At 40.7% G+C, this 21,100-nt stretch overlaps 4 protein-coding genes across 8 annotated transcripts; 1 reads left to right on the top strand and 3 right to left on the bottom strand.

Annotated features, from left to right (window-relative positions):
• LOC124223108 (Chromosome transmission fidelity 4) lies at positions 1-4,619 on the bottom strand. Of its 3 annotated transcripts, XM_046634809.2 has the most exons (14): positions 4,350-4,619; positions 4,123-4,237; positions 3,902-4,053; positions 3,719-3,827; positions 3,341-3,583; positions 3,053-3,268; positions 2,679-2,972; positions 2,353-2,569; positions 2,035-2,262; positions 1,718-1,941; positions 1,378-1,620; positions 1,119-1,299; positions 921-1,011; positions 660-858 (listed from the first exon to the last, which is right to left on the bottom strand). In XM_046634809.2, the coding sequence occupies exons 1-14, from the start codon at positions 4,424-4,426 to the stop codon at positions 804-806; spliced, it is 2,445 nt and encodes an 814-aa protein (XP_046490765.1). In that variant the 5' UTR covers positions 4,427-4,619; the 3' UTR covers positions 660-803. The 3 variants fall into 3 exon arrangements, with proteins under 3 accessions (XP_046490764.1, XP_046490763.1, XP_046490765.1); XM_046634808.2 differs by having other exon boundaries at positions 1-858; positions 921-1,299; positions 3,056-3,268; XM_046634807.2 differs by having other exon boundaries at positions 3-858; positions 921-1,299.
• A 1,743-nt stretch (positions 4,620-6,362) lies between these two features.
• Positions 6,363-12,252, bottom strand: Ctr9 (RNA polymerase-associated protein Ctr9). The gene is made up of 14 exons (XM_046634655.2): positions 12,140-12,252; positions 11,782-11,880; positions 11,444-11,683; positions 10,794-11,366; positions 10,589-10,708; positions 10,192-10,502; positions 9,593-10,118; positions 9,318-9,512; positions 9,132-9,248; positions 8,740-9,050; positions 8,249-8,589; positions 7,955-8,141; positions 7,312-7,872; positions 6,363-7,160 (listed from the first exon to the last, which is right to left on the bottom strand). Exons 1-14 carry the CDS (start codon positions 12,176-12,178, stop codon positions 7,064-7,066), a joined length of 3,717 nt encoding a protein of 1,238 aa, XP_046490611.1. The 5' UTR covers positions 12,179-12,252; the 3' UTR covers positions 6,363-7,063.
• Positions 12,253-12,460: 208 nt separating this feature from the next.
• LOC124223294 (solute carrier family 35 member F2) lies at positions 12,461-16,174 on the bottom strand. Of its 3 annotated transcripts, none has more exons than XM_069137600.1 (9): positions 16,026-16,174; positions 15,274-15,383; positions 14,994-15,187; positions 14,745-14,916; positions 14,492-14,648; positions 14,205-14,415; positions 13,822-13,949; positions 13,442-13,655; positions 12,461-13,367 (listed from the first exon to the last, which is right to left on the bottom strand). In XM_069137600.1, exons 1-9 carry the CDS (start codon positions 16,145-16,147, stop codon positions 13,332-13,334), a joined length of 1,344 nt encoding a protein of 447 aa, XP_068993701.1. In that variant the 5' UTR covers positions 16,148-16,174; the 3' UTR covers positions 12,461-13,331. The 3 variants fall into 3 exon arrangements, with proteins under 3 accessions (XP_068993701.1, XP_046491072.1, XP_046491073.1); XM_046635116.2 differs by having other exon boundaries at positions 13,442-13,640; XM_046635117.2 differs by lacking the exon at positions 16,026-16,174 and adding an exon at positions 15,872-15,972.
• A 1,170-nt stretch (positions 16,175-17,344) lies between these two features.
• Positions 17,345-20,529, top strand: LOC124223237 (uncharacterized). Its single transcript, XM_046635016.2, has 2 exons — positions 17,345-17,585; positions 17,827-20,529. Exons 1-2 carry the CDS (start codon positions 17,466-17,468, stop codon positions 20,368-20,370), a joined length of 2,664 nt encoding a protein of 887 aa, XP_046490972.1. The 5' UTR covers positions 17,345-17,465; the 3' UTR covers positions 20,371-20,529.
• The last annotated feature ends 571 nt before the right edge of the window (positions 20,530-21,100 follow it).

Genomic DNA, 21,100 nt, shown 5'->3' with positions numbered 1-21,100 from the left:
AATTCCTGTCTACAACTTTATACTACAATTCTTCGTTATAGTCGGTAAAATTTTCACCACCCAACTAGCACCAATATTGCAAATGAATCATATTTCTTACCTGTTTGCGTATTCCGCCTCTTTGCGATGAAAACTTGCACCGAATGTATTATACGGGTTAGATTTCCTGTATCAAGGTGTAAGGATATGAGGCGATGTGGACTTTCTACACAGAAGCGGAAGGATTTGGGTACTGCAGGCTGTCTGCAGAGAGGCGTTTGAACTCTGGAAATATAACGTTACGCTGACAAGTTTTTGTTGGAAAAAATATGTATTTTGTATTCAGTTTCGAATCTTTTAAATAAAACGTTTTTATAGTAAAAATAATGTTCATTGCTAACAGATCACTTATGGAAACTATCTTCAAATCTTTTAATCCGATAATAAAAATTGGCACTTGGTTTACCAAATATTATGAATTCGCGATTCGACAGTCTGTATCTAGTTACACCGGTATTTATTCCGTGTAGGCAAATGTAGAAAGTTTACGGGCGATTGTTTCTGTGCTTTGACTCTTCTCGTTTTCCGCGTCTGACAACTTCCGTTTTTTAGTTTCACGTTCTTTCAGGGAAGTTTCAACTGCCGACGCCGCCTTCTCGTTTTCCTTGTATCTTTCCAGGGCAATCATTGTTAACCGTTTGTTGTCGACTTCTGGAAATTCTTCAGCAATTTCTTCGTTATGTTTTCCAAACCAAACGACGAAAGATTCCTTGGCTGGATTCGATTTAGACGCTGGTTTTGGTTTCGGTTTTTGCGGAGGTGGTTCAGCTGCTGGTGAGCTGCGGGGATTCTCGGGCAATCGATTCATGGCTTGAAGGCCTGGGTTCAAAAATTTTTCGTATTATTTAAGCATGTACAACCTGTGCACCTGTAATAGTTACCTTTCAGACTTGGTGACTTTCCATTCTTTTTGAACGGATTTTGCCTCTTCATGCTCAAACTCATTGGCCTTATTTCTACGGCAGGCTTCGCCTGTATAGGAGTCAATGAGAGATATTCATCAGCATTTTCGACTTCTTCGAATTCTTCGTCGACTTGATTTACCGACAATCTATCATCCTCTCTTTCCCGAATTTTACCTCCATTTTCTTCGTTGATGTCTTGATCCTCTTTAGTCCTCGCGAGCGATTGTAGTTTGGTAACCAAAGCCATTTGGCCAAGACGTCCGGCATACTTAACAGCCAATTCCAGAACCTTCTGCGACGCCAATTCTTCGCACAAATCGACGGCACGATACTCGGCGTTGCCGCGGCAAGCGAGCTGTGCAAAAACATACACAGACGAGCATATATCATAATCAAAAAATCTTGATCTATAATCTACGTTGGAAATACTCACGACAAACATGGACAATAGCGTTTCGTCATTTGCACTCGGGTCGGTGCCCAGTTGCCAAAGCTTGGCTTCCATTTTAGACTTGACAGATTCTGGATCGCAGACTGGTAATTCAAGCGGTATTTCAATCTGGGTTGGAGTCGGTGTGGTTTGCGGATAAGGACACCCTTTGCATAATATGCATCTTACCATATTATCAATTTCACTAATGCCGATCACGAAGAAGCGATCCGCGGCTCCTTTGCACTGTCAACCGTGTACAAATGTGTTGGGCGATTGAAATTTAACTACTTTAGAGGCGAAGTTAATAATATCAACATTGTTTCACACGAATTTTCCTCACCTGATTCGCTGTATCACAAGCAACGTTCCAGAGCGACGATTTTGCATCGTATATCGAGATTACGCCATCCTCATCCATCACCGTTGGTGAACCTCGGTCGGTCAGTCCCACCCAAGCAAGCTTCAGTTCCGGACCCGATAGCGGAACGGCAAGGGAACGATTGCGAATATTTGAACCACGAATTTGCAGCCAAATCATCGTCATATGTTGCTCTTTCTGTACGCCTGCACAACGACGATGTATAAGGTTTTATAAATATCAAAATAACAAGTGTGAGGTATCATTTTCATTCCTCTTTAATCATTCAACTGACTGACCTGACAATCCTGCATGACAAACGGCTACAAGTTGATTCCCTAGTGCGTTGATGGCGACCGGAGCACCGGGTAATGCAATGATTCTCCTTTGTGTTCCGCTGGCCGTAAATAACCTCAGTCTTCTTTTACTCGTCGCTACAGCAACGAAGTTATCACCGGAGGCGACACAGAGGGGCAGTTCACCCTGTGGGAAATTGATGGACCACTCTTTGGTTCCAGAACCCCATCCTGTGTAATGGCAAATGGTACGGATCTGTTAATCCTAAGTTATTGGTACATGGAGGATTGGGGATCTCGCCTGAGCATAGGAAAATCTACCTTGCAACCTGACGACGACCAGTTTGCTAGGCGTGTCGCCATTATCTACGCAAGCAAGAGCGAGAGCTTTCGGAGACAACGATGCCAAAGTGTGTTGCAAATAATTGTCAATGTGAATTGGGTGGTGAATGCTGGCATCATGAAATTCGACCTCGATACTCGACTCTTGACCATCTTCTGAGGAGTAGCATTTAATTACCCCTGTATTGTTCCAAGCCTGAGAAAGTTAAGGGACTGTCAGCTCTCTGCAGTTATGTTAATCCTGTGATCTATGCTTGGGGATAGATATTGATTGGAAATGTTATAATGAATCATTGAATCTGTACCATGTAACGATTTAGCAGAACAGTTGGAGAAGAACCAGGCTGAAAAGGTTCTTGTGGTTCTACTTTCAACGACACTTTCTTATCCACGCCTTCAGGGCGCTGGGCGATTGGTTCCTGAGAATCGTCATCGTAATCTATTTGTACTGACGCCTTGATTTTATCCAACGATATTACATTTTCTCCATCATCGTTGTCATCGTCAACTTTATAGTTTTCTATGAAATTGTCCAAGTCTTGATTCGATTGATTTGAATCAACTGTTTTCGGGAACAGTTCTTCAACTGAATTAACCACCTGTTGAATCCCAAACATCATCACATGACTACAATAAATAGTTATTATTTACTACAAAATGATGTGATTGTTGATCAGACCACGTCAACGCATCCCAGCATTCCTAATGAATCACAGAATGCAATTTCGTTCGGTAAATTTGGACTCCAAGCAATGGATGTGATTTTGGCATTTCGATCATGCGTGATGTAGCCTATCTGTTCCTTCGATTCTATTTCCCACACAACTATTTCTCCATGAATTGAACTTGCCGCAAGAAGAGTCCCGCATTGAGAAAATTTACATATGCTTAGTTCCTGAAAATAAATAGCAAGTTGACATCATTGGTACAGTCGTTGCACTAGCAATTTCTGCAAAACGAGACTCACTGCTTTTAGATCAGGGCACCTAAGTTTGAACAACTCTTTCCAGGTGCCTCTTTCAACAACAACAACTTCTTTGCCCTGCGGAAAAGCCAGAGTTTTTCCATCCTCGCATTGGAACGAAGGTGTGGAATAGGTCTTGGAGGTAAAAAATGAGTTACCTTTTGGCACGACATTGTTCCAAATATGAGCAACCTGCTTTTCTTTTATATCCCAGACCCTGATAGAGCCATCAGTACTCGAAGATGCCTGAAATACAAAAATCTTGATGAATCAACAGTCCGAAAAGAATTAACAACCAGAATAGCAACCTCAGAAGAACAGAATGATTCACGTTACAAGTAGAATCTTGACAATCAATCAAGGAGTTCAACATATACTTACAACAAACTGCTCTTGGGGATCAAGTGATAAGCCTAAAATTGGACCCTGGTGTCCGTTAAGTTCAATACTATCACAGGTCTGGATGTTACTCACTTGGATCCGCATATCGCTGGAAATGAAATCAAAAATTCTAAGAACTGCTGTGAGTGATTAGCCGCAGAAAAAAAAAGTGAGGAGCCTCACCATGCACCGGACACGATCAGATTTCCATTTTTGGAAGATGCCAAGGCGCACACTGTCGCTGAAAACCTGGTTATAATTCCCTCCTTCTCCAAGTCTGGATAGGTGAGAATCTGTACGGTGTTATTGTCTGTTGCCACATAGATTTTATCATTCTGCAATTGAAAACGAAAAATTCTATGTAGTTACAAAGCATTGTTTGAAATTTTTTTGATATTTCACACCTTCGAGACGACGGATATAACTTGTTCGGATATACAACTCGCATCAGGGTCATCGTCCATCAAATTCAACCAGGATCGAACATCACCATCTGATCCACAGGTGAGTAGACCTCCTCTGAAATAATTCCAATAATGATAATGACCAAAAGTATCTTTGAAGCGAGGGATTTACTCCGTAGAAGATGGTATAAACCAATGTTTTGACTACAGTGAAAAATGAGGCTTACTTTTCTCCAGTAAAATAACAGACGTCCGTGTGCCCCTCAGGGTGTGCGTAACGTGATGGTTTCCCGTTCAGGGGCATGGTTTTAAAATAAATAAAATATTCTTGATAAGTAACGATCAAATATTATCTTTACTGAGATGACATGTTATTTTGACTATAATTAGAAAGTAGGAAAATTATTTGTCCGTCGAACCAAAGAGTATATCGGACGAACTTCCAAGATCACGATGCGTCAAAGACAGTCATAACCTCCGATCACATTAACCCGCGCAAAATTGAGGCTGATTGTGTCTTCTGGTGAGAATATTATGAACTGCACTTAACTCTGAAGTTAGCTGCGCCCGCCAGTTTAGATTTCGAATTTTTAAATCCAACAATACACGATCGGTGTCACGTGACTATCTTCGGTCTGAACATTCAACTGTTCCGTTGGATCCTGAGCTGAACGGGTCGGTTTGAAAGTTCAATTCAATTCGAAATAGAAATTAAACTAGTAAACGCTGATATAATTGACTTTCGCTCAAGTATTAGACTGCTTGTAATATGATCGTATGTATAAATAATGTTTAACTCTTTGTAGAAGTTAGGCGAACGAAAGTCAGCCGCAAAGCTGAGCGTGGGACTAATGGAGAGAAAATTTTGGCTTTTTCTGTAATTATATTATATATTAGTGATAAACCTCAAACTAGACTAAATCTACATTGTTTCTTTATAAAAATCTATCAGTCTACAGTCAACCGCCAAGATCTTGATTTTTGATCAAAACTTTTGGCAATTTCTGAACGCCGCAAAAGACAGTTGAAAAACGATCGTACCGCCATCTTGACAATCAGTGCGCGACCGTTAAATTCTTCTTCTCTCAAATAATTGCGCTAGAAAAGTTGATACGTTCTTTTTAGAGTCAAAAAATGTTCAGAGTAGACGCGAATTATCGGTTTACATTGTCCATACAATATCTCGGAAATAGGTCAGCTCGCGAAATCTACCAGTTCAATTTGTATTCATTGCGAAAGATCTCGAACATTCCGAGCTGCTTAGCCGCTCGGATTCGAACAGAGAAGTAAAATAACGCGTTCCACGACAATCGTGGTTGTTTTCTCGGTGCTATATGGAAAAACATGAACAGATAAACTACATCTGTGTATTATTCGCTTGGACGAAGCTGTGTGGAGATTCTCATGGAGCCATGCTTGTGTGTACCACGACTCAAGCTGCAGCTTGAAAATAGAAACAGCAATGGTAAGAACACTTTCTTGATTGTTTGTTAACTGCTAAGTATATGTGTAAATTGCTTAAAAATTTTCACGAAAATTTGATGAAAATAATCAACCGATGGTCTGGGATTACTTCTTAACTTTGCTTGATTTAATTGCAGTCACCGATGATCCAAGATATGCTTCAGAAAGGACTGTAACGGCCTCGTAAATGCTGGACAACTACGTGTAACGGAGGAAGTCAGAAGATGCAACAGCGCAGCTGTAGCGGTTAATCGAGAGCCGACTGGTGAGCTTTGCATGCAATATAAATTCTTCGACAGATCTGCCAGTTCGCACAATGGGTTTGCTCTGGGAGATAAATCGCATTGTCTATCGTTGTTCCTCTTTCATGGCGTGGCGGTAGAATTTATACATGTGTTTTCTAGCTCAGATTTGATTAGGCTCATCTGTACCTGCGGCGATAATTCAAAGTTATACGAATATTCGAATTAATACTTGCCATTTGCTGAATTTGATGCAGCATTGTAATAGCTATTTATTATATTGTGAACGTCAAATATGTACTCGTTCCAAAGCGGTAAGCATAGATACGCGACAAGAAACCCGCTGCTTTACTAGGCTTGTAACAACGATGAGCTGTAACAATTCATTGATAGTAATTATTCATCTTTTAAGCTGCAAACTTCTCTGTGGTCCCATTCAAGTTTCAATTTTCGTCAAAACTTTTCACTAAATTTGTTTTTTGGATAGTAAGGTCTGTGATAAAAAAGGTTGTAAAAATAATAGGCAATCAAATGAATTCTTGTGTGTGATATTTTATTGATGGTTTCAAGGCGGGTAATTTTTTTTTTCCACTGATACACAGAGTTTACAATAATTTCAATCCTGTATAGGTAAAATGTAACAGTTGTTAGATTTCTTTGTTGTTTCAACTCCTAAATTATCACAAATTTGTCGTTCTTAACGCTTCGATGATATTAAAACTCACATCATCAATGCTAATTCAATACGTTTTACTTACATAAATATATTTCTTTGCTTGCAAATTTGGCAACTCTGTTTTTCAGTAGCTAGCACGAAGGGTAACTCATTTTCGTTAGTGTGAATGGTTCATTCCTTATTCGACTCACATACAATTACTCCTAGTTCCAATAGGCTTAGTATCAATTGAATAGTTTTTTCACTTTCTCGTTAATGTCATTCTCGCTACCTTCGAAATAGACACCATAGGTTTTGATCCTAAACCATTGGTTTTTATAATATTGCAAGAGTATTTTCAGTTTTTTTGTGCTAACATGGTCTAGTTTGTACAATTTGAAACTGAAGAGTACCCTTCGAATACCGATAAGACGTTGGCCAACTTGTGAATTGAGAATTAGTGAAAAAAATTATTTTTCTGATAATTAGGTTCAGGAAAAACTATAATAAAATTGGATATTGTATAGGTAGTTAAGGTAGTAATTATTCAATTAATGACAGTGAAATTGTCAGTTTTCAATTACTCACTACCGCTCTGTCCACCTCTTTGCGGACTCGAATGGCGAGAACCATCTTCGCTGCCAGATATCGATTTCCGAGACACAGGACTTGCGGATCTATGAATATATTTCTCAATCAATAATAATAAGCAAGGGTTGTAAATCATCCAAGTCGGACTGGTGTAGAAATGAAGCATGAAAAGCATCAAAAATTCGAAGTATATTCGAAAATTGGAGTGGTAATCAAATATATAATTTTCTATCGTACCTTGCTGATCCGCTCGCACTTCTACTCCTGGAGCCACTTTTTGATCTCGATCTCGATCTTGATCCGGACCGTGACCTACTCCTACTCTTGGACTTGCTTTGGCCTGAGCGTGATCTTGATCGTGATCGTGACCTTGATCGCGATCTTGACCTTGATCCTGATTTCGATCTGGATCGTGATCTTGAACCAGATTTTGATCTTGATCTCGATCGTGAGCCGGATCCGGATCTGGATCTGGACCTAGAGTGACTTTTCCTCGAGCCACTGCTTCCTCTAGATCTGGATCGCGATCTCGAACCACTTTTTCTTGATCCGCTGTTAGATCTGGAGCGTGACCGTGATTGATTTCGCGACCTCGAGGCACTTTTGCGAGATGTAGATCTGGACCTAGATCCACTCCTGGATCGTGAACCGCTTCTTGAACGCGATCGGGATCCACTCTTTGAACGGCTGCTAGACTTTGACCTAGAACGAGATCTGGAACGTGAGGCACGAGAACCTTCGGATTCCGATGCGATTCTACGCCTTCCTCGCCCTGCGTTTTCTTCCCCGCTTTCGTTTCTGAAATATTAGCGAATTAAAATTAGACAATGGATCATCACAGGCATCTACAGTGAAATGAAAATACAGAATGATCACTCACCCGCTCGCCATGTTAGGCCTTTCATTATCGCTCTCAGATTCACTTGTCGAAATAGTTTCTTTAGAAACAATTCGCATTTTTTGTTTACTTGATAAATCAGCGGTGCCACTCTTGCGAAATCCTTTACCTTTGTTACTTCCTCCCGCTTTTCTGCCACGTTTAGTTTTCGGTCGATCACTTCCCGAACCTGTAGTTCATAAATGGGACCGATTTGTTAATGATTACAAAACATTCAAAACAGGATTTAAGCAGCCAATGAAAATATCAATTTATATTACTGATGTTCAAACTTACCTCCACTTTCTCCGCTGTTAGCATGCCTTTTCCTTCTTCCCTTTCCTGACGATTTCCGTTCCTTTCTCTCACCGCTGCTCTTTCTCTTGCGTTTTTTTTCTCTGGGAGCTGAATCTTCGGTACGTTCATTTCTATCTGAGCCACTATCGCTTAGATATTGTTCAGACCTTACTTTCCTACCCTTCTTTGTAGGCTTTTCTGATGGCATGTCACCAAATAGTAAAACATTTTTCGTTTTCTCCACATACTCTTGTCGTTTTTGTAACATGGCTTCTGATTTCTGGCGACGCATATCTTCCACCTTTTTCTGTTCTTCCGTCTGGCGTATTCTGAAGGCTTGCCTGTAAAAAAAAAAAAAAAAAAAAAAAAAAAAAAAAAAAAAAAATGAAAATGAAACATTGAAAACAAATCGATTCACAGCATATTTCCATGTAGAAATTTTCGGCGCTTATTTATTTAAAAATTAACAGGAATGCTTATCCAATTGTTACCTTTCTTCCTCCTGCTTTTTTCGGAGGATTTTTTCCTCCTCATCCAGCCTTCGTGCTCGAGCAACGTGGTATTGCGCTTGCGACAGCAAATCCTGACATTTTCTTGCCTCAATTTCAGCAAGTTGATCCATTTTCTCACCCTGCATACCCAGGAATTGAAAATATTTGTGGGATAATCCTAATTCGTGTACAGCTTGCAATACAATAACCAACGTCGATTTTTCATCCTTCAAAATTTGCGTCGCCAATCTTTGTAGGACCAGAGCAATATTGTACAACAGTAATGTGTCTTGGGGAGCTACTCTGCGAGCCTGGAATTTCGAGTAAATATCAGACGCGTCAGCGACATAAATGAATAGAAAGAGTCATGTGTGACATTGCTGTTTCTATACCTTTAACAAAGTCATTTTAGCTTCCCTCAGTTTTCCAGCTTTGAAATAAGCTCTGCCCAAGTATTGAAGAACCTCTACGTGATGATACTTGTAGAATTTACGCAAGCAGTTTTCATACTGAAATAAAAATTAGTTTCAAAGCATGGTGAATAGATAAAACGATATTCGTTAATTCGTAATACCAACCATCTGAATAGCACTGACGAATTGTTTTTGCTCCACGTAAATGTGAGCAATGTTCAACCAGACATCGCAAAATTCAGCTGTTGCTTCTCTGACTTGGGCAAATATATCTCTGGCCTCGTTGACGCAACCTTTGTGAGCAAGTACAGCTCCTATACCGTTTGCGGCCCAAATATTTCTTGGATCATTTCTTAATACCTGAGAAATTCGATCATATCTTTTGAGTATAGCTTCGATCCACAAGGCTTTTCACGGTTATTAAAAGGGGTGATACTCACTTGCTTGAACATGGCCAAGGCTCTGTCCTGGTGCCGTTTTTCTCTGTCCTTGTCTTTCCCACTTTGATGAAGAGTCTGCAGCCAAATATTACCCAAGGCAATAAGCGAGTAGGCATCTGTGCTGGTCGTTGGACTTTTCAGGATCCGTTCAAATTTTTTTTGTCCCGGTCCCCACTCCATTTTAGCCAAATGTAAGTTTCCCAAGAGTGACCAGGCGTCCGGATGCTCGTTATTTATCCTCAAGGCATCTTTGAACCAATCCGAAGCTTCGTAAATTTGACCCTTATCTCTGGCCATGCAGCCTAACCGCAAGTAGCAGTCCACATAATTCGGATGTTCTTTTAAAATGTCTTTGTACAGTTTTTCTGCCCGGTCAAATACGCACAATGCTTCGTTTAGGCGAGCCAAATTATACGTCGTAGTGACTGCAATGGAATTGTAATAAACAGGATCTTGTTCAGCGTCAGTTTTCGACCTGGCCAAAGACTCCTCCAGGTTGTTTCTTGCCTCTTCTAAATTTCCAAGTCTAGTAAAACAGAAATTCTTTACTTCTGCAAACTCAGTTACAGAGGAGAGTATACAATTCAGCTTCGACCTACCTGTAATGAAGAGCACCGACGTTATTAAGGATTTCAGGTGGAATATCAGCCTGAACTTTGTCTTTAAGAATTCTGGTGGCTGTAGCATAAGCATTCAATGCAGCCGTTAGATCGCTTTGCTCCAAAATCTGAGCCAATTCGATCCACGCTTCGACATCGTCAGGAAATTGCTCCGTTACTTTTCTCAGATGACTTTTGGCTATGTCCCTTTTCGACTGGGAGCTTGAGTTGGCGTACAAAGAGCCAAGAATTTTCATTGTTTCGTAATTGCCGGACTGGGCTTTCAGAACTTTTTCAAAACATTGCGCTGCCTGGAGGGAAATGAATTTGATAGAACACACGAACAAGTTCTTAGGTATACAAGTAACCTCTTGTCGGAACAATTGCGTTGTCTTACATTCTCGGCATCTCCACGATAGACGTACATTTGACCAAGGCCAAAATGAGGCAGGACGAAAACCGGGGGAGCGAATTGAGTCGCCTGATAATAGTATTGAAAGGCTTGGTCGTAATCTCCCTGAAAATATTGCGTTTAACGTGTAGTAAAGCGGCAGCACCGTTCAGAAAAGACTAAAACCGTTACCGCCGAGGTAGGTATTTACCTGGACGTGAAAGGCTCTGGCGAGTTGATAGCAGCTCTCAGCACGCATAGCCTCATTTTCGGTATTATGAAAAGCGTGCAGAGCCAAATGTTGCACTTTGTTGTAATCTTTCTTGAAGAAGAAATGATTCGCCAAATGGTTCAGAACCATCGGATTTGTCGAGTCTATCGTGTAGGCCTTGGACAACATTTGAACACCCGTTCTGATGCTGTCCGGCTGCTGCTGATTCAATTTAAGTACAGACAGGCCGACCAGAGCTCCGACGCATTGCGCGTCCAACTGCAAAGCTCTCTCAAACGCCATTTTGGCTTTGTCCTGGTTACCCAGTTTCATAAAACAATGTCCCATTCCGAGTCTGACCGCCGCCGGGCAATTGGGATTCGTCCTGAGTGCCTTTTTGTAAAATGCCAAAGCTCCGCGATAGTCTTTCTTGTTAAAAGCTATACACGCCTTCCCCAAGAGCGACGGAATGTTGTTAGGCGATTGGTTCAGAACGAAGTTGAACTGTGCATCTGCCTGTTCCATTTTGTCCCCTTCGAGGAGGCAGAAATAGGCTCGACCGAGGAGATGATTCTGTAGGAATAATAAAACAAAATTAATCCTTGCCTGCGTCTGTCACGTTTCTACCTCAAGGTGGATCCAAAACTTACCTGGTCGTACATGATGATTTTGTCCGCCGTAGTGTAGAGCAACGTTGCCTTGGTGAAGAGATCTCTCTTCTTGTCTTTGTTCTTCTCGCGATTCGCCTCCTGGACGTAGTACGCGGCCAGCATGTCCAGTGCTCGCATCTGGTCTTTTTCATAATCCCTGTAGTCGATGTTTGCGTCGATCCTCGACGACTCCAGAATCTTAATAAAATCCTCGATCTTCTGTTGTTTGTAATACTCGAGCTGTGCGTAAAGAAATATCAGTCGGTTAATATTTATACGTCTAATCGGTAAACGGTGACACGCCTAATCTAGGGCCCAAATCAAAGCAGAACTCTCACCGCCAGGTTGACCCAGATGCTGAGCTGGGCATGTTCCTGCCGCAAAATACCGAGAACCTCATCGCCGTCGGGTAATTGATCCAGGTACAATTCGATTACCTAGTTGCGGAAAGAGGAGTTATTCATCCGTATTGCGAATTGGGAAGCGTGGATTTGTAAGTTGCCTCGATAGTAAATGATACACAACGAGTGCGTCGGTTTTCTCAGGAGAAGCCCCGCTCGTCTAGGTTATGTTGGGTGTGTTTGACACGCAGTCGGCTCGTTTACGAACAAGATACGCGGGCCTCGAACTTGGTTGATGAGAAATCGAAACCAGCTTAATTGGTCGTAAAATAAGGTAGATATTATGAAAATTTACCTCGTCCGTATCACGAAGAGGTATCTCGATGCTCGCCATCGCTTCGGCCTTTAGCGCTCGCCACCGTCTCGTTACGGTCGCTACTGAAGCGAATTGAATAGTGAGACGAGCGAGACATCGTTGCCGTGAATGAAATCGGCGCTTGCGCGAAACGTGACACGGTGTACTTTTCAATCGCGTTATTACTTTCCGCACGTTTTCTTTTCAAAAAGAATTTATCGCATACACCGTGAATTTCTTTTTGTTGGAATTTATTTATTTAAAACGGTATTTCGAGTCTTGCAGTTGGATTATACAAAATTTACAAGATATACCACACTATTCAGGATGTGTATAATCAGTTTTTGCTGGTTTCATTTTTTTTTTTTTTTTTCTACAGTCCTTGAAGTATTATATTTATTTCAAATTGAATCCACATTAATTTAAACACAAATGATACTTTCCTATTTATATAATCATACGTTGTAATAGGGTTACATAAATTACAGTTTGAAGATAACCATTTTTTGTTTTTTTTTCGTATGTACATAAATTTCAACACAATTGTTAATCAAAGAATTACAACTTATTAATTATTGCAAGATGTGAAATTGAATCTTGAAAATTACGATAAATAATATTAATAATCGTAACGAATGTAGATAAAAAAAATTTCCTGTGCCGTGTATGGATTTCATTCGTTTTGTTTTCTTGTGCGTCTTGTTGTGAAATCGAATTTAAAATGATCATTGACATTTGGCACATTTTTTTTACTACTTTAATTACGAAGTTTTGTTATATTTTGGTTAAAAACGTCTTTTTCCGTTTCGTTATAGCTTTGCATTTTTCATTTTATATTTCTATAAAGTGGCATTAACGTTTCAATTATCTAAATGCTACTCTAAACGTATGCAGTATTGTATCGTAATAATTAAATATTTATATCAATTACGGATCGATCATACATCGACAACATTATACCTAATATAATTAGCGCCTGAATTTCTTATTATCATTGTATAATCATTATTGTAAATACAAATGTTAAGTCTGTTGCTTTCGGGTGATGATTGTGATGTTTTTATTCTTTGCGTCGACGTGTATATGATAATTAATGTGTGCGCGTGAAGTTTTGCGTTTGAATAATGGATTTCGAATTAACTATACGCACAGTACGGTGGTAAAATTGTCTCATCATGTCAATGGATAATTATTAGCATGCCGCACCACCACCGTTCGTCGTTACCGTCTGAAACAAAATATTACGCAGTCATACGAAAGAAATTTAAGGGAATATTCTTTTTCGAAAACCAGTTCCCGCACCTTTAGATTCACCTGACTGCCATAAAACGAAGTAAAGGCCGTGTCCGAGCTCACGCTCAAAGGAAGACTCGTGGCGTCGATGATGGCTTCTCGTTCGCTGCTCAGCGTCGAGGCGCGTAAATCGAGGGTACCGCTGACAGCCGACATTCCTGAACTCGTTGCCATTTCAACTTCACCAACGTCGGGATGTGACATGTGTCTTAAAATAATGTCGCTTTAATCGATCGTTGTAAAATATTAGCCAAGTAAACACGGAGGGGTGAACGCGCGCCACAGATTCCATGCTTTAAACACACCTGCTAAATCGACAAGCTTGAAAATTGACTTCAACTATAGGTTTAAAGCACAAAATCCGTATAGCGAATTTTACTAGCTCGTACCTGTAGTCCGGGGCCGGCTGCTCGACTTGCTGTCTTCTTGAACTTGACGAAATCGGTGTCCGTTGAATCGCGTAAATATATATGCCGCTCATCGTCAAGGCGTAAGAAACGAAGTAGAGCGTATGAAACTGGAAAAGTAACGGTGTGAGTACGAATCGACCGAAAGCACGTTTGATAAGGGACCGTTCAACTATCAGCCGACGTATTTTTTTGCAAATTTTTGTATTTCCCACCAAGTGATAACTTGTTTTGCCCAGCCACTGTTTTTCATCGTTAGCTAACGCGTTTTCAAAAGTTTATTGGCCAGCGTTATTATTTGTGTTAGCGTTGGCTGATACTTGAACGGTCCCTAAGATACCGCAATAAAAAAATAAGAAAAATACCTTGTACTGGTTCGTCAACATCCCGAATAGAATGTTGAAGAAATCCGCAGTCAGGAGTGCGAGCTGAAGCGCAGTTGCTCCTGATTCGAAAAGGATCACAGGTACAAGAGAGTAAAACACGAACTGAGTGATGCAGTAGAGGATGAGGAACGTTATTACAGGAGCGTTGTCCCAGCAGAATGATTCCAGTTGTAGCCGCTCGAGAACGCCCCTGATTTAATTATAACAAAGACAAGTCGCTTCGCTGGATTGCAGTGTTCAATGTTAAAATGTCGGGAATCACTTACACTTGCATGCAGCTGATGATCGTGCCGAAAAATCCTATCATTCCCAGGTACTCTATGATGTCAACGGTCTTTACGGCCAGTTCCTGGAGGACTGTTATCACGGAGAACAAGATCGCGCCACCCAGACACAGCATGTCACCGACGAGTTGATTTTTGCCTTAAAAAGACAAAAAACAAAAAAACAATCAGGAGTCCCCTTTTGACGTTGACGGATCATGATCGGAACCAATTTTTCGACTCGATAAAGACAAACCAGTCATAGCTGTTGAGTCCTTGTCGTCCTCGATGTCCGCCCACACCAGGCTTCCGATGGCCATTAGGCAGACCGAAACTCCGATAATGTGCACCATCCTGTATCTGACTCCCAGAACCAGGCAGGATAGCGCTAAAGCAACTGGAATTGCCACGCAGTCCAACAATAAGAGCTAACAGAGAAAATGGATGTGATGATCGACTTGATAAACGTAAAAAATAAAAAACTAGGAAGAAATCTTGAACCCACTTGTATACTGGCGAGGCTTGTGAACTGATGAGAGGCCGTGACCAAGGTTTTCGCCTCGACGTCGATCAGCGCGAGTAAAAGATAACGCCATCCTCTTGCCCTGGTCACGGATATTAATCCGTTGCCAACCCCCCTGCAGGACATCCACGTCGTGTAGACGATGCACATCATGGCGTAATGGGGGAGATTCTGACCTGTTGAAAAAACGACGAGGAAAAAATATCGATGCAAGAGAATAGATGACGCGGTTTGCAATCTTCGAATGTATGTATGTACGTACCTGTTGGCAAGGCGAGGTGGTATTCGGTGTTTATGTGGTGGTTGAAAATCGTCATGAAGCACAGTACGACGGACAGAAATTGACCCAATATTATGGTCTTCCATACGGACCTGCGATTTTTCGTATTACAGGTTGTTTGAACAAATACGATATAATGTCGTAATAATTAATTTGTAATAATCGTGGTCGATTCTTTTTGGGGAAATTGATTTTCAACTTTGCGCTGCTTTTTTATTTCTTGTCGAAAATTGAATCGTTCCATTTTCAGTTTCGAATGAACAAAGGAAAGAACGTTACCATAGGTGCGGATAATATACAAAGACGCGGCGTAAAGCGATGCGTGCTTTTCCTTCGTGGCGCTTCTAACCCAAAAGGTGTTTCCAATATTTGCATCGATTTGACAATATTCTTCAATCGCTTTGTTTGCGCAGTTTAATTTGAAAGAAAGCAACAGACCCGCGATCAAAGTCTTCAATATCGACGAAAACATTTAAATAAAATATAAAACTCAATTCAAAATAGTAAATAATTGAATAATTTTGCGAATGATACGTAGAGTTCAAAGTTCGTCCTTCCCCTAAGTGAGATAAGCACTTACTATTATCAGCACCTGCACTGATTACGCTATAGCACTCGAGTTGAGTTATCACCCCTCGACCGATCAAACCGTGCGCGTGTACACAAAAATCTATGTTTACCCGGAAGGGTATCGGAATCACCCAAGGAGACGATTACGATCCATAATAACGTACCACTTTCCGAGCTCGGATATGTAATTCTCGATTTTATCGCAAATCCCATTTTGCGGTGGCTGCATGTTCGGATTTTGACGGCTGAGGCGACCGCCTCCTGACACTCCCTTGCCGTGGTGCATTTTCACCCTGGCCCCGGGTGGAATTCGCGCTTGCGCTTTACCGACACCCTCCCGACTTACACCCCGGTCTTGCCTGCTACAGATTCATCGCAGATAGCAGGCTGGCGGACAGGTGCGCGGATCCTCTCTTCCGCCATCTCTGATCCATCCTGGAGTGTGCACAATATGTCGTTGCGGGGGGAAAAAAAAACAATAATTTTTTTCCTTCAAACAGGTTCAAAAGTTCCATTCGGGTATAAAAATAGGCCTGTTAAAATTCGAACTCCTAATATTAACATTGGGAGGTTGCGCATTGCATTTTTCCATTTTTAGAAGAATGACACGCAAAAAATGGTTTTCACCCCATCTGATTTTTATAACTAGCTAACGATGCGTCGTACAGGAAATTCACGGACACATTTTTTTAGGGGATTGAAAGCTCTGTAAAAAACGTCTCATCAGTTTATGATAAATCTACACGCTTTCAAAAGTTATTCAAGGTCCTTAAATAACTTTCAACGTTGAATAACTTTTGAAAGAGTAGATTTATCATAAAATGATAACGGACCGTTTTTGTAAAGCTTTCAATTCCCTGCAAAAATATGCCAGTTAATTTTCTGTACGACGCATCGTTATATAGTTATACGACTATTTTCGCATGCTATTTTTACGGAAAATAAAAAAGTACGATGTGCAACCTGTTAATGTTAATATTAAGAGCTCAAATTCTGACTGGCCTATTTTTATACATAAATATGGAACTTTTGAACCTGTTTGGAAGAAATAAAAGAATCTTTTTCTATTTTTGAAACACCTTTAATACACAACCTATCTTGATGAAACCCGTATGGAAAAAAAAACACTTTTCACTTTTCTTAAGACGATGAAGACTTCATCTCGAAATATGAAATCGTTGCTGTATACAATCGTTGGATCGGAGCTATCAGCGTTGCCAGCGAACTTTTATTTTCCACGCTTATAGGCTGCACTGATTCTCTTTATATCGCCGAATCTTTAAATATATTATCTGTTTGTTGTTTAACGCGTTGTGGATTGGAATTGTGATGTTTCATTTCCGGGCACATTTGAATCACCCGCTCAAAGTGTAAAGCATCTGGTTTGTTCGTCGGACTTGCTCAGCTGGCCAGTTCAGTCGCTTTCTTACCAAATGAGCCGCGGCTACAAAATTTCAGCTATATCGGAGACTCGACCACCCCGTTGCAACACGTTGCGAGGCTTACAATTAGTTCTGTTTTTTTAAAAAACAATAAAACGTGCGTCGAGTGCCGATGTCGGCGGATAAATTGATGCACGTATTGTGACGGCACTGGTACCAGAAATGTTTAAACAAACATGTCGAACATGCCTCAGTACAAGAGGAGAAATGGTTCCGATATTCTCATCCGGCTTTTACGTAAGCCAACTACCAAAGAAGCTCATGGCTTTCACAAGGCTTGAGGTTAGTAGGAGATAGAGATAAATTTATCTAACAGCCCTATTTACGATATCCGTATTTATTTCTGCGCAACCGATCCATTTCTATGACTACCCTATTTTTACAAACAATCGTAGCTGTTCAAACATCTTCGCAACGGTCTTACAGATTAAATTTTTGGGCTTAAATTTCCACTGCAGTCTTTGAATTAAAAGGCGGGAATCTTTTATGATCTAGTAGTTCACTTGCTTACTGTTTTTCGCAGATATCCGAAAACGACGGTCTGCCGAAGGTGATTTGCAAGAAATGCTTGTTCCTAGCAGAATCTTTCTATTGTTTCAAGGAACAATGCGAATCTGCTGATAATCAGTTGAAATTTTTACTAAAGAACAAATTAAGCAACAAGGATACTTTAATCGCCAGAAAGACACCCGATTCACAGATATCGGGCAGCGGCTCTTGCGGTCTTGGCTTCGCCGATTCATTCGGTGGATTTGCAAATTTTCTTTCAAGCAATGAAAAACAGCAGCATAACAAAAGAAATGCTTTTACTCAGCCCCGGGGTATTGAAGATGACTACGTAGTTGAATATATTTCGGATGAAGTGAGAATTGAGGTTGAAAATGCGATGAAAAGGAGGCAAGAAGCTGAGAGGAGAATCGGTATGGAGAAAGTATCGCATAGTGTCCGAAATCTGGAAGGAATCGAAGTGGTTCCTGTGACTGATCTATGTGCTGGGCGACACGAAAAGAGTTCTGATAGAAAAAAAGAGGACATTGTTGTGTTTCCTGTAACCGTTTCTAGGAAAAGAAGCAAATCGATTGAAAGCATTGTTATCGAGGATCCGGCGCCACTCACCAAGAGGCTTAGACTTCCTGCAGAGACTTCGTTCACAAAAGTTGATTTGAACAAAGTGAGAAATGGGGATTCTTCAATTTGCGGGGAACATAAAAAAATGAACTTTTCTACAGTAAAAAAATTTGTTAAAATTAACGAAGAAGGATGTGGTAGCAAGGATAATTCTCAGCTGAAAAACAATACCAATATTATTATTGTTATCGACGATGACAATGAAATGGAGGATCCCCAGATTGATCAGGATCCAAAGAATCGAATGGATGTAAAGATCTTGGAAACGATTTTACAAAAACAAGATTTGGACTTGAATGAAAGTAAAGTTGAAAGGGAGACAAAAGTGGACCAAAGAAAACCAGAAAGGGAATCAATTCAGAAACCAGAAGTCGTCGGTGCTAATGAAATTAGCAAATTTTCCGATATTTCCGTTGGAATTAATTCAGTCGAGAGTGAAGAACAAGCGGTAGAAAAATATTCTATTTGCCATTCAGAAACAGTAGAAACTATGGGATATTTCACCGAGGAATACGAGGAGGAGCAGGCACATAACTCTTCAGACGATTCCCAGGGTTACCATCTAGTCGCAAAGTCTACTGTTGGGTCTATTATCAGCGAAACTGACGATCCTACTGTTCCGGATATCAGTATGAGGATTGATGGAGAGGACATGTTAAATTACGAGGATGTGAACGACAAAAGGAGTGGCGAGATATTTATTAAAAATGAAGTCAGCAACACAAATAATAACTGCTCTTTCTCAGTTGAAAAAAAGGAGAGAGAGAACAATAATTCAAACGTGAATTGCTCTGTCGAAACTGAAACTAATCGGAGACCAGCATCCATTTGCAGCTTGGACAGTTTCTCTTGTAAAGGAACGTCATCCGCGCTACTGGGTGTTGATTCGTCAAGTACGGATAAAAAGTATCGGCAAAAAGATTGGCTGAAAGATATTCAAGATAATTCGTTGAAATTCGAAGATTCGGCCATTTTTCCTTATCAACGACGCAGAGACACTCAACCACAGTCTTACCGCTGCACCACATGTTTTGGACATTTTGAATCGCTGCCAGCAGTACTGAAGCACAATGTACAGGAACACATGTCAGACCAAGCTCCTTTCACTTGTTTTATTTGTGACGTAAGTTTTGACAACAAGAGTAAACTTTACGACCACGTTGACGAACACAACGGATCAAAGCCTTTCAAATGTTCGTTCTGCCCGAAGACATTTAATATGCAGAGAAAACTGAAGCGACACATTCATAATCACATTAATTACAAATCATTCGTATGCGAGGTATGCAGAAAGAGTTTCACGAAGAAATCATCTCTTGAATCTCATATGTACCTTCATATCGGGGAGGTACCTTTCGCTTGCAATAGCTGCGACGTTTCATTCAATAATAAAATCTCTCGGCAAAGACATGTCACAACGGCTCGTGAAAAACTTGACACTGTCGTTTGCAAATTTTACAACAAGGATTTGCCCGACAACAGGTCTTTTCCAGTTCATAGGTCGGTTCATACCGGTGATGAATCTTATCAGTGTCGCCGTTGTCTTCGACATGGTGAAATCACAGGTGCTGACGATCCTTGGGTAGAGAGGGTGAAGACAGAGAATCAGAGCAGGGAGGCCCAGGATTCTGATGGTTTTTGGGAAAATAAACTGAACTCAGAAAAGCAAAGTGGAGAAAATGGAGCCGCTTTATCAACTGAGATTAAGGTCCACTGCACCAAAGTTGAAATAGATACTAAGGAGAATAATTCCTCGTCTTGCAACGCGACAGTGGTTGGAGATGCCGAAAGAAAGGCAAATGGGCAAAGTAGACCCCGGATGAAGGCAGAAAATTTTAACGACGGTTGTATGGAGGAATTTACCACCTATTCCGAAACATTGGCTGAAATTGACACGGTTGTTACTCCAATTACCGTCGTTGATAACGGAGAACACTGAATAGAATTACCGAAACGTTTAGAATTTTTCCTTGTCATTTATTTTCCAATTTCTCATACCGATTAACGTACAAATATCACTAAGTCGATATCACAAGACTGCCAATCGTTTTATTTCAAAATTTATCAAAACTACTTAGTTTTGTGTCGGTGAAAATATAATCTACGTTATTTATTCAACAACATTTATATCATTTCCACTTCCATTCCTTCCTTACCGGTCGGTTATCCTGGCAACTTGGTAGTCTTAATTTTGCCTTGTTTCAGCAAATTACCCTCTTAGAATACATTGCAAAATATTCTAATACGATTATGGCTTACTTACTTGTGTGGCTTATCAGGTTGATCTGGATTTAAAAAAATAATTCAAATCGCTTCTGTGCTTACTACAGGTATCGATACACGCTGTAGCCGCCTCGTGGCCGCTCAAGGCACGTGAATTTAACCCGCCAGCACCTACCGAAGGGTGTAAAGTTGATACCGTTGGCTGAATTGACGAGGGAGAGGGTGTCGTCTTTGCCGTGCGAAATCAGGCAGAGGGCGTGAGGCGAATTTTCTCTGCTAAGCGGGTATCCGTCGGGTCTTTCGAACGTTACGGTTATTTTGAACAAAAGGATAAAATTTGCTAAATTGAATACAGTGCGAAGTCCCTGATGGTAGCCGGCTGTCAGCGTCGTGTTTGAAGAAGCGGAAAAAACCGCAGGGGTAGAAAGAATCAAAATCGAAGTCTC

This window comes from Neodiprion pinetum, chromosome 7 (assembly GCF_021155775.2).
Source record: "Neodiprion pinetum isolate iyNeoPine1 chromosome 7, iyNeoPine1.2, whole genome shotgun sequence".
Classification (NCBI taxonomy): domain Eukaryota; kingdom Metazoa; phylum Arthropoda; class Insecta; order Hymenoptera; family Diprionidae; genus Neodiprion; species Neodiprion pinetum.
The sequence above is the reverse complement of the archived record's forward strand: the minus strand, read 5'-3'. Positions and strand labels throughout refer to the sequence as shown.

Coding starts and splice junctions, on each gene's coding strand:
- LOC124223108 (XM_046634807.2), bottom strand. CDS start 4,426: ATGCCCCTGAACGGGAAACCATCACGTTACGCACACCCTGAGGGGCAC. Junction 2,973..3,052: donor TGCTGGGATGCGTTGACGTG/GTCTGATCAACA, acceptor GGGATTCAACAG/GTGGTTAATTCAGTTGAAGA. Junction 2,263..2,352: donor GGTCGTCGTCAGGTTGCAAG/GTAGATTTTCCT, acceptor GCCATTACACAG/GATGGGGTTCTGGAACCAAA.
- Ctr9 (XM_046634655.2), bottom strand. CDS start 12,178: ATGGCGAGCATCGAGATACCTCTTCGTGATACGGACGAG. Junction 10,709..10,793: donor CCAGAGCCTTTCACGTCCAG/GTAAATACCTAC, acceptor CAATATTTTCAG/GGAGATTACGACCAAGCCTT. Junction 7,873..7,954: donor AGGCCTAACATGGCGAGCGG/GTGAGTGATCAT, acceptor CTAATATTTCAG/AAACGAAAGCGGGGAAGAAA.
- LOC124223294 (XM_069137600.1), bottom strand. CDS start 16,147: ATGCACCACGGCAAGGGAGTGTCAGGAGGCGGTCGCCTCAGCCGTCAA. Junction 14,416..14,491: donor ATCATCAGCTGCATGCAAGT/GTAAGTGATTCC, acceptor TAATTAAATCAG/GGGCGTTCTCGAGCGGCTAC. Junction 13,656..13,821: donor CAGCCGGCCCCGGACTACAG/GTACGAGCTAGT, acceptor GATCGATTAAAG/CGACATTATTTTAAGACACA.
- LOC124223237 (XM_046635016.2), top strand. CDS start 17,466: ATGTTTAAACAAACATGTCGAACATGCCTCAGTACAAGAGGAGAAATG. Junction 17,586..17,826: donor TGGCTTTCACAAGGCTTGAG/GTTAGTAGGAGA, acceptor TGTTTTTCGCAG/ATATCCGAAAACGACGGTCT.